At 39.7% G+C, this 12217-nt stretch overlaps 1 protein-coding gene and 1 long non-coding RNA gene across 2 annotated transcripts in view; one reads left to right on the top strand and one right to left on the bottom strand.

The window, feature by feature from the left end:
- LOC109484437 overlaps positions 1 to 936 on the top strand; it is a 4837-nt gene extending 3901 nt beyond the window's left edge. The window contains exon 3 of the long non-coding RNA XR_002141073.1: positions 791 to 936. This is a non-coding gene — a long non-coding RNA (uncharacterized LOC109484437). The remainder of the gene's footprint in view (positions 1 to 790) is intronic.
- Positions 937 to 1803: 867 nt separating this feature from the next.
- Positions 1804 to 12217, bottom strand: part of LOC109484484 (spectrin alpha chain, non-erythrocytic 1-like) — a 77992-nt gene continuing 67578 nt past the window's right edge. Inside the window, exons 56-62 of the mRNA XM_019787753.1 lie at positions 12059 to 12113; positions 10575 to 10669; positions 9847 to 9948; positions 9434 to 9487; positions 8835 to 8981; positions 7956 to 8103; positions 1804 to 2965 (exon numbers count right to left, since the gene is read on the bottom strand). Coding sequence (XP_019643312.1) covers positions 2840 to 2965; positions 7956 to 8103; positions 8835 to 8981; positions 9434 to 9487; positions 9847 to 9948; positions 10575 to 10669; positions 12059 to 12113 — 727 coding nt within the window. The 3' untranslated portion in view covers positions 1804 to 2839. The remainder of the gene's footprint in view (positions 2966 to 7955; positions 8104 to 8834; positions 8982 to 9433; positions 9488 to 9846; positions 9949 to 10574; positions 10670 to 12058; positions 12114 to 12217) is intronic.

Genomic DNA, 12217 nt, shown 5'->3' with positions numbered 1-12217 from the left:
TCTCTCTATTTTGGCCGATTTCTACTCTTTTCCCAGCCGCCTCCTCAAGCCCGGTAGAGGCTAAGGTGTGTGCACAAATGTCTTAGAATAATAGTACATAGTATATAAATTGGTTGTGGTCGTCACCTGTGATTACGAATCATGATCTTTTTCAGAATAATTTTCTTGGTAAAGGAAGTTCTTTCCAACTGCCTGAGCTTGAGGAAATGTCCTATCTGTATCTGCCATCGTGTACCGAGACAGAACCCCCCCTTATTTATAGGCTAGAAAAGTAGAATTATCACATCATCGTAAACTCACTCAGTAAGTCACTCACTCACTCTCGCTCGAAATCTTCCCAGGACTAGTCGGGACATAATCGGACTCCTGCTTTTAAAAAGGGTTTTATTTTTTGTAAAAAGAGACCCTTTCCAACTCCCTGAAATGTTTCTGTTTATAACGTAAGTTTGTCGGTCTAACTACACAAAGATGTAAAACTTTCTAAAATCATCATCAGTACTCTTCCTTTCACACACAGATAACTTGAGCATTATCGTTTAAAGTTCACATGTTGGTAGTTTATATATATCATAGTAAAATGTTTAACTTTATTCCAACTTTACGTTTTGAAGTGATTTGTCATTAATTATCCTGATGATGGCGACAGTGGTTCGACGTTGATCTCTGTGTAATCTATGTGTTGGAATAAAGTTCATCATTTTACTATGTGATAAGTGAGCATGTTGGGCTTGGTAAAATTTTATTTGGCGTTAGAACACTTAAGTTTTCTTTCTACTTTAATATTCTGCAGGTGGCGACTGATCCGACTGTGCCCACCTTCAACATGGGACGTCACATCACAGACGATCCACCGCTTCTAGACAGCCTTCCAGATCCATCTACATGTGCAGCAAAATTCTACACTACCTGGCATGGGACACGCCAAAAAGCAGCACTCAAGCAATTGGATATGATTTTGTTAACGGTCAGACGTTTCAGCTAGTATCCACTAGCTTTTGTCAGTGACTGTGAAAGCTTGTGGATACTAGCTAAAACGTCTGACCATTTCCAAAATCATATCCAGCTGCTTGAGTAACTGTTTTTGGTGTACCGTATTATTATTACCTGGATGTCTAACCTTCATCGACGTACTGGCATGGGACATTTCTGCAACCAACTTCATCCCAAGAAACCTATGTCTCCGACTTGCCTGGGCGAACTATTAGTTTAGCTACAGTGGCTAGAAAACTTGAGTTACACACAGTCTCAGTAGATTCTTTTAAGAATTCTAGCTGGACTTTCATCCGTCCATACTATAGCAGTGTTATCGGACTGTTCCATTCTTTGCTACCGTGCTTTTCACCAAGAAGCGTTGCAGTTGGCACAAACCAACGGTGATTGTACAGACTAAGAGAAACTTCTTTATGATTATTGTAATTTCACGGGAATTCTTTCAAAGTTTGTGGAAATTATCTTCTAGTTTATGAGAATATGGCCGTCAAGTAAGTCACGGTTGCTTGCTCGAAAGGTGCAAATGGTTTTCAAACACTTTAATACGTCTTGTTCAACGTATCACAAAGCCATCTCTGGCGTCATTCAGTCTTCCAATGTCTTGTTAATATCAATTGTTCCTGAAATCCTATCTGGTGACTTGTTGCTACATGTATGGATGATCTGATGAAAATAAAACTGCATAGTGATACCAGTTCTTGTCTGATTGTCTTAACGTAATACAGCCAGTAGGCAAGGAATTTGCAGTACACATTCACTCACTAAGGATCTTCTTGTACCAATGATATCTAAAAATTTAAAACAAAACGAAGCTCAGGAGTGATACTACTTTATTGTGCTGTCAGCATGCCACAAACAGTGAACAAGATTGAACCATACAGTGTGCACATTTCAGGAATAAAACACAAGTATGGAAACACTTCTTAGTGGAAAACAACTGAAACAAATTCAAGTACCAGAACTCGAAATTCCTACACTTCTACGAATGACGATTAATGCTAAAATCATGACAACATTTCAGGAATGGTATAGTTTTCTCAAACAAGCTGGTGTACAATCATTATTTTCCAATTACAGTTTTCTTGAGCTCCTTGCAAAATCACCACTGTTGATATACGGTAACATGCAGCAGCTCCGAGAGCTACAATTTTTCATCACCAATCCTCACTCAATGCTATCATGAAAACACACATCTAAAACTGCATCGCTTTGCAGACAAAGCTAACAAAATGGTCTGACGGAAACTGCAAGGAGACTTTCTATATGGTCAAGTCTCTGCCCAACTGTTACATGGGCACTTGCAAATTTAGGTCTTAACTATAGCAAAGAGTACAACCACACAGTCTCTCTACTGGATATATGAACTACTTGTATTTGGGTGAGATCTAATTCAAATACTTTGTATTGGTTTGACTAATTGTAATGACAGTTGCTAATTGTAATCAAACTTCTTGCATATACTATTTTTATCATTCACTATCAGCAGAGAAAGCTAGATGGTAGTAAGGTTAGTTAAACTTCAATGACTGCAGTTGGGTACCTATTCTTGGGTAACTACATTGGTTAACATTGGGTCTTATTTCAGTAGCATACTTTGCAATTACTTAGCAATTTCTACCTACTCGTGTTAACTTCTTTCTACGTAACTGTAGTGGCTTGATGACGCAGACCCTTGCTATAAACTGTGCAAGGCAGCTTTCCAGGCCAGTAAGATGGTAAAATGTAAACACACACACACAACAAACATGCAACAGCACAATAAGACTAACATACTGAGTAACTATATTCGGTAGCATAGCGGGTAATACATTGTAAGGTTGGTTACTAGGCTAAGAAGGGGTTGGGGGAATTAGTTGGCGAATAGGGACTGGGTAAAGTCTATGTAGTCGAGCGCGCCGGTGATTTCGTGGCCTCGGTTGTCGACGTAAGGTTTCATACGCAGGATGCAGTATTCTGCCTGGTCCTTTGTCAGGTTCTGTAAAAAAGGCGACGAAATCTGAGTCAGAAAAATGTACATTGTACATAGCATGAAAGTTCATCTGTGTTGGTACAAGTCATCATGAAAAAACACTAAACTTTAGCTGCCAACAGCCAAAATTTCCCAATTCACTGTTGTGTTGGCAGTTAAAGTTTAGTTTTTATTTCATAAGTACATTGTACATGTTCAATAACAAATGATTTTAATCTTCTTCGTGTTCATTAGCATGGAAGTTATTCTGAGTTGGTAGTTTCGATCACTTTTATTAAAAGTGATCGTAAAAGGAGGGAGGTTGAGGGGTCAGCAAAGTGCAAATGCCATCTTGGTCCATCCAAAAATCTCCTGCAATCAAATATAAAACTCACAGTCAAGCAATTCATATTTGGGCTTTCGGAATACTGAGTGTCAGTTGTGTATAAAACTGTATGTCAGTGAGTTAAAGTTAAAATATTTTCTGGCAGTGCTGAACAAATGCTGCTTGACTGAAATGAGCTATAGCATAACCATCTCATAACAATATAGTACAGTTGGTACTACATAAAATGATTTGCAAGTTAGTGTTCTTTGTGGATATTATTCAGATAATTCAACTATACTGCTGTGGCCTGTACACAGACATTGCTGCATGCCCAATGTTAGTTTAGCATTGGTTTAGCATTGGCATGTGCACTTTGCAAAATACACATAGGAAATCAGACACTTATTACAACATACATGTAATGTGCAAATTAAAAACATGGTGACTGTGCAATGCAAAAATTATTCTTCCTATAATAAAGCATGTAGCAAAACAGGCTTCTGTTGCTTACTATTGATCTTAAAAGGCCATGCCAATGTGATGACTTGTGTAGAACTGGAAGATCTTGTTTGAACCTCATAATTGGTGTGAGAAAGTATATAAATGTGTTCTCAGGAATTTATGAGTAGCTTCATACTCATAGTACATTGCATTTTAGTAAACATCTCTGTGTGTGACCCAAGATAAAGAAAATATTGGGTTAAATTATTATGAATTACATTGGACTGAGATCTTTGACTACAGCTTCGAACTTTAAAATTGTTGTGTTTTGATGATGCTTTTAAACAAAAAAGGTTTCACTTTGTCATTCCAGTGGTATAGCCTTTTCTGTTATTGTTTTAATATGATGTATTTGGAAGTGCTGCAGTGCAAAGACTGAAGGCAGACAAGCAAGCAAGCACAACGTTCATCGCCCAGAGACAGAAAACAACAAGATCTAGCACAACACGGCAATGAACTAAAACATTACTGGTACATCACTGCCACTGTGAAGAGAAGACATCACATCACATTTTATGTCATTTCCTTAAAATCATGAGACAATTGAGACTGTAAACAACATCACTGGAATCAGAGCCACATGCGTGCAGACACTGAGAGTGATTGGTACATTGTATGGAGTACATGTATGTGGAAATGTCTTAGAGAAAGTGGCATAGCTACATGTAAGATACAGGAGAGGCAGAATGGTCCATGAAGTTGTTTTGGTTGCATTTTCAACTGCATGTGTGTCAAGAGAGCAGTCTTATCTAGGCCATTTTTCCACAAATTTTTTACACTTCCAATTCTTGCCAGTATACAATTTTCATATATTAAGACCAGGTCCTATGGGGGGCATTTGAAAAAAAGGAGTGTATGCTTCAAATGTGTTTTTGTTTAATCATTCCACCTCTCCTTTCCTGCAAAGAGTCCCCAGTACACCAAGTGATCATAATGACCTGTGAATCTGTGGCACCTCCTGACTTATGTGTTGAATGCAAACACGTGGGTTTACAAAATCTGATGCAACAGATTCAACTTAAAAAAAAACAAAGCCCCATGTGAGTTTTCAGTGTACCGGTAGTGCTAAGGAAAATGTGAGGGCCAAATAGAAAAAAAAAACATCAGTTCAGCAGTGTACAAAGTAGACACAGCACTAGTAACTCCTGGTGTACTGGGGTGTGTGCAGAGCTACTTGTACATTGTACAAGCTGCACGAGTCATTACAAAGTGTGGCAGGCAGTACAGTAAGACTATAGCAGGCACAGATCAAAGACAAGAAGAGACAGGCCAGAGACAGAGAGTCTCAGAGACAGAGAGAGAGATGGAGCTTTAAACTTACGACAGAGGTGAGGTCAGTAGGTGTTACTGTTAAAGAGTTTTTGGATAAAGTCTCTGTAGTCGTAGTGGTCGGGGACCTCTCGGCCGGTGGAGTCCTTCCAGAGGACCATGTGTTTCACACAGTAGTCCGCCTGCTGTTTAGTCAGGTGCTGTGGACGAGAAGTGACACATGCCCCATGAAGTGCACAGGGAGGAGGAGTGCGGTAATCTCCAACCAGATTGACGTTTCAGTGGCCGCAAAAGACAGTAAACAGCCTCCAGTTTGATTCTGGAGTTCCAGTTTAATTCCATTGGCCAGAGGAGTATCCATTAGCCACCCAAGATGGATACTGAGTGGCCATTTGATACTAGCAGCCTCCAGCTTCTTTCTGGACTTCCAGTTTAATTCCAGACTAATTCCCATATCTCAGCAACCTTACATCTACATGGGCTAATATTTTGTAAGCTATAGGTAAAAATGATGTGAAAAATATGTAGCAGCCATTGAGAACCTTGGGCTGCTATGTATAGTACATATTTCTTACATTATTTTTACTTATAGTTTATGATATTACCCCATCTAGATGTACAGTTGCTGAGATATGGAATTTGTCTGGAATTAAACTTGAAGTCTGGAATTAAACTGGAGGCTTTTAGTATCATATGGCCAGGCAGTATCCATCTTGGGTGGCTAATGGACACTCCTCTGGCCAATGGATACTGCCTTGCCACCGTATGATCTGCTTGGAGATTAGAAGAGCGTGGGCTAGAGAGGCGCGGGAGGGGAGCCGGCCTGGCACTACAGAGGGTCTTACAAACATGTCTCAAATTCAGACAGGATAGCTTTCCCTTCAGAAGAATCATTTGCCTTTTTTATGAAGGAAAAATCTGGCAGACGATTGCATTAAAAGATGGCTTCTTTGAATGTACATGATATTGAAGAAAATCATTGTTGATTGTAAAGTGATTGTACTGAGAATTTTTCAAGAATGGAAACAAAATAATTCAAATTGGTGACAATTTTGTTAAAATGATCCACCTTTCCGTTAAAAATTTTGGATACTGTAATTTGCAGAAGACAAGTGGATTTCATAAGACCCTCGAGAGCAAGGCAGATTCAGATGCTACAAAAATTAATGCCAAAAAAAAGAGAGAAAAAAAAAGATTTGCAAGGGCGCTAGCTGCAGATGAATGGATGACGGTTGCATTACAGGGTGCAGGCACTAGGGGGAGCAGCAGCAATAGGATACTGCTAAGCAAAAATATTATATATGGTGAGAGAAATAATTTTATGGTGTCTGTGTAGGAAAAGGGGTGATGCTGGACAATGTAGTACACAGGGTTTGTCAATGCATGCTTTCTAAAAATAACGAAGGGCCAAATCCATAGCCACTGCTGTTTTCCATGGCAGCCAAACTTAGATCTATCATTATGATAGTGTTAACTCTCTTTCTACATGATGTTTCTCATGATTTTAACAATTTTACTTCTTAAATTGTCCCAGGGTTTCACAAAAATATGTTCCGTAAATAATTTAATCGGGTAGTTAAATCAAGCCTTAGGGGTTTGTGTTGTTTTTTTTCTGCCAAAGTTTCAGTGACCTTTTGGCTACACAAGGAGACCCTTAGGCCAACATTCCATTTCATTAGCACGGGAACTTCTAGCCTGGTTGCCAGACTGCTGCCAGGGCAGTATACAGGCTAGCTCCTTGGCCCCGAAAATTTTACCATACACAACCTCTCAGATAGACAAAATCATTAGACCCCAGGCGCTCTGGGATCTGGGCTTGTGGCCTTCCCTAGCCGAAGGGAGTATTGTGTTGAGCTGGGGTCTGGCATCCAGGCTAGGAGGGCCTTCAGGCTTGGAGGTGGACCCTTTTCTGTTGACTGTTGTTGTCCTTCTTTAACGTCTAATATCTCACTAGACATGGTCTCTTGGTGCTGGTTTACACTTGGTTCAGTTTAGAGTCTATTGTCTCTCTAGGTATTTAACACTTGGTGCCTAAAAGAGTCTTGACTGTCCATGAAAACATCCAAACCCTGTGTCTACATCAGAGGGAAGGTGCAGAGTGCTAAGCTGACTACTAGGAAGCAGGGAGAGTGTGTCTGGATGTCTGTACTCTACGGGTAGCCATGGGTGCCGGGTGGTTCAAGCAGGGTTATATCATAGCAACATACAATGTAGTAAACAATACATTAGTCACACCTGACTTCATTTGCAAATATTACTACAAATTCATGCTGTTAATATATACTTAAATATGCAGCATCTAGAAACATATAACAATGTTTTTACTGATTACATGCAAATTTCAAGCATGAAAATAGTTTGTATTATTTTACTGATGCCAAGTTTTAAGTGAAGTTATGGATCTTCAAATCTAGATCTTTAGTGTGATTTTGACGACTATTCTGATACAAGATCATTCATAAAGATTAGTGTGTAGAACAATGACATTATTTTGCATCTATCAACGTACAATTCGGTGTTTACAGTTTCTGAAACATTGTGCACATTACATGGACCACTGTGATATGAGTATCACTAAACAATCACTAGCAATTTGCAGGTTAGTTTGGTATCTATATTTTCAGGTGTTTTTGAGAATAGAGAGTGCATTTTGTTATGACGAACAAAGACAGTTGATTCAGAGCAACAGATTGTGTTCATTCTCATTAAGAGAAAGGAAAATGAATGCATTGTGTATTCATATATTCACATGTAGATGCATGGCTGGGCCTTTTAGAAGGAATGCCACCAAGAATTAACAGAGAAGATTGGGGGAAAAAATTGACATCATCAGAAATGTGCATTTCTAAGATTGTAATTTTCGTGTTCCATGAGAACGATACTGAAAGATTGTCCGCTGATCAGGACGGCAAGACTTACCGCGTAGAGCTCCTCCTTGGTGACGTACGGTTTTCCCTCGGTGGCGATCGCCCGGAAGGCGTTTTCCACCTCCTCACTGGTCTGCACGTTCTCTGTCTCCCGACTGATCATGAAGGCCATGTACTCCTGCAGCGACACGTAACCATCCCTGGAGAGGAAGGAACAGGGAAAATACGTCAATGAAAGTTACACAGGCACAAGGGAGGGAGAGAGAAGGCTTAACCGGGAGTTTTGAAACAGTTTTACGGTATTGTCTGTTTCACAACTGATCATGAAGGCCATGTACTCCTGCAGCGACACGTATCCATCCCTGGAAAGGAAGGAACAGGGAAAATATGTTACACAGGCACAAGGGAGAGAGAGAAGAACTTTGCCTGGAGTTTTGCAACAGTTTTGCAGAATTGTCTGTTTCATGACTGATCATGAAGGCCATGTACTCCTGCAGCGACACGTAACCATCCCTGGGACGCACAAGAGAGAAAAAATATGTCAATAAAATGCATAATGTTTACCTCCGCATATGGACTGCTCTGTTAATTCATACTCAAACACATTCATATAATGTAGTCAGACAGAAGTCTAAATCCCTCCTGCTATAAAATTGCAACATTATGTAACCCAACACTTGTTGCCATGGTGATAGACGTTTGGTTCAGGTCATTGACCTTGTTGGTTTGGAGAAGAAAAAGAAGACACTAGGTGGCCCAAAATGTAATCACTTCCAGTTTTTGTCACACCCTACCAATGGACCAATAATATTATAAAACCTATCCATCCAGCCATTCTTGAGTATCTTGTTGACCAACAGACAGACGGACAAATGCAACTAAAAATATAACCTCCAGGACATGTCGTGGAGGAAAATATTATCTAACTGACCTGTTGGGATCCACCGTGTCGAGTATAGCGTGGAACTCTGGATCAGGTTCTCCTTCCTCCACCATAGGCAGGTCGTACCCCAGCGAGCGCAGACAGGACTTAAACTCGTGATGGTCCAGCTTTCCGCTCTTATCCTTGTCAAAGTGTCTGGGGAGGATGCAAAAGTAATGTTACTGTCTGGCTTTATATCTCTACATGATCTGTATAGCCGGTACAACTTCCCTTAGCAGACAGGACTTAAACTCATGGTGGTCCAGCTTACCGTTCTTATCCTTTACAAAGTGTCTGGGGAAAACACAACAAACACTGTTATTGTCTGCTATCTGTTTTCAGTATAGCCAGTACAACTGCCATTCTGAGCAACAGTGGTCCAGCTTCCTGCTCTTATCCTTGTCAAAGTGTCTGCGGAAGATGCAAAAATAAGCAATGTTACTTTCTGCCATCATGCACCTACACTTTGTGACAAGGATAATTGTGTCAATTTGTGTCAGGAGCACATCTGCCAAATGTATTGCGAATAGCACTTCTGCACAATATCTCTTTTAAGGTCATATTTGCGATTTGCATTTATCAGATAGGAGAGGAAACATTTGACTCACTTGAACATCATGCTGAACTCCTTGAGAGCCTCTTCAGATACTCCCACTTTGTTCCTGGTGAGACAGAAAAATAAACATTCACTCTTGTCTATGTACATGTATGTATATCTAATCCATGGAACAGTTACTGCAAATTAGGCACTGCCTCCAAAGAAGTCAAACCCTTCAGAGATGAACATACTCTGATCTACAATGTTTATACTAAACATTTTTTTTAAGGTTTCTACATTATCATATCTGCATGTTCCGTTGCAACTACAGCCTTTAGGCTATAGTTGACTTTGAATTCTTTTTACATTCTTCAACACTTGAATTTGAATTCTTTTACCATTTTTATGGATTATGTGCCTGAAATATAAGAGAACAATGAGATAAAGAGAGTTACTGTACATGTAAGTGAGGGACAAGGTTACCTGGCCTGTATCTGCTGCTCCAGGTTGTGGCACATGCGCATGCCCAGTTGGTCCAGCTGATCCCACTGCTGGGCCAGGCCTACCGTGCTGTGCTCAGTGTACCTGCATAACACAACACAAATTAGTATTCTGCACATAAAACTAACTCAGATCTACAAGTACTTCTCATTTGCAAGTAAATATTAATTCTTGGTCGTCCATAGGAGTTTTCTTTTAGGGAGATACCAATTGCTGACAGGGGTCTTGATGATCGAATGGGCTCATCCTATGGCCATGCCAAAGGGACAAGAAGACAATTCTTGGTCATATGAATAAATACTAAGTGAAACTAATTTAAGCAGTTGTCCTCTATTGAGGTAAACTGTGATAAATTATTGTTGGCTGCAGCTTGTGCTAGTGTTTGTGACAGAACACACTACATGTAGCATAGACCCCTTACTTTTATCAATGTGACAATACAGAGGTTTAACGGCCTCTTCGAAGGACAGTATGTTCAAATTCAAATTCTTAGTCTACATTTTCAATTTTACATAGATCTGTCCATGGCTGCAGTGTTAGAGTGGGAAACAGCAAGCCGACCTTAATCTCCAAGCAGATTCTAGGGTAGCAAAAGATAGTATCAAATTGGCCAGGCAGTATCCATTGGCCAGAGAGGGTCCAATACACCATGCCTCTGGCCAATGGATAATCTTTTGCCACCCTAGGTTCTGCTTGGAGATTAAGCCCACCTGTTGTCTAGAATGAGTCGCTCCTCCATGTTTGCTCCCAGGTCTTCCACCTTCTTCAGCTGGGCACGGTGGGCACGGATCTCCTGGCACTTTTGCTGTGGGGATGGGAAACACGATTTCAAAACGGAAACTAAGCAGCTCCAGATACTAGTGTCTCAGTGTGGAACAATCTCTCGGACTGAACAACGAACATACAGCAGCAAGAAGCAGAACTCCAGTCAGAAGCTCTGAGGAAGGTGTCTGATAGACATCAAAACGTGAGCAAGGTAAGAGACATTACTAGTTGTGTAAAAGGGATCTCCTGGCACTTTTGCTGTGGGTGATGAAAACACGATTTTAAAATAAGAACTAAGCAGCTCCAGATACTAGTGTCTTAGTGTGGAATGACTATGGTTAGAATGAGGAACGAATCCACTCTACTTATATGGAAACATCGTCTCTCAGGGACTGAACAATAAAAAAGTTTGTGCGTGAAAAGGAGGGTGCGTGAAATTGTGGTAAGCAATTTTTTGTATCAAGTCAAAATCTTTTCTTCTGCTCGATCTTGGGACACTCCTTTGTGTTTCAACTTTGTAATGGAAGAGAAAGAGGTGAAGAATATGTGCAAACATTGCCATAAGACAAATTGTGAAAAATACACTGTGGTGATATTAAAATTCAAGATAGAAACTGGTGATATGAAGTAATGAACAAAGAAACTAGAGGGAACAAAAACAGTTAACACTGGTACTTAGACTAGTAGTAACAAAACATCAAACTCTGTTAGCAGTAGTTGTCTCTATGGTCATATGATAAAGTTTAGTTTGCTTGGTTTATAGTTGACCTGCTTTATAATGTGTCAACATAACTTTTCAACTTTTCATTTAAACAGTTTGTGAGAACCGTTGGTCAACAGTGTTACCTTCATGAGGTCCAGTTGGTGTTCCAAGTTGCTGGTGCTTGCCTACCACAGAAACAGTCATGGCAACGTTTAAATATGTTCTCCTAAAACATCACTGGACCATTCTTTATGTGATTTGTTCGTTTGCTTGAAACTTGGTAGTTGAATCATTGGTTATTTATTCTAAGTGGTTAAGAATTTTACCTGAAGCATCAATTATTCGGATTGGCTGAAAACTGTGGTGGAATTATTCTGATTGGTTGAAAGTTCTACTTGATCATTCTGATTGGTTGATTGTACTTGAATCATTGGTCATTCCAAGGACATTATACAAGAGTCATTCTGATTGGTTGAAAATAGTACTTGAATCATTGATCATTCTGATTGGTTGAAAAAATCATCATGAAAAAATCATTGATTCTGAATGGCTGAGAATGGCATTTAATCTTTGTCTCTTCCCAAAATCATAATGAAAACTTTTAAAATATTTTGTTTAACTACTTCACTTGAATAATTCATTAGAAGACTTTAGGTCAGTTTGATTCCCTATTAGGTTTAACAATTAGTTCTTTTTCTTAGCTTTTCTTTTTTTTTTAGTTCCTACCTTGGTTGCTTCTAGCTGGGCCTCCAGAGATCCGGTCTCCTCCACCATAGCAGCCCTAAAAATGAAAATAACAGCAAAAGTTACTTCCTCTCATTGTGATATCGAGCTAGATTATTATTACATGCTTCTGTGACATCACTGAAATTTGCCACATACAGT

The sequence above is a fragment of the Branchiostoma belcheri genome, unplaced genomic scaffold (genome assembly GCF_001625305.1).
Source record: "Branchiostoma belcheri isolate BF01 breed outbred unplaced genomic scaffold, Haploidv18h27 scaffold7, whole genome shotgun sequence".
NCBI classification, from domain to species: Eukaryota; Metazoa; Chordata; class Leptocardii; order Amphioxiformes; family Branchiostomatidae; genus Branchiostoma; species Branchiostoma belcheri.
This window is presented reverse-complemented; position numbering and strand designations above follow the sequence as displayed.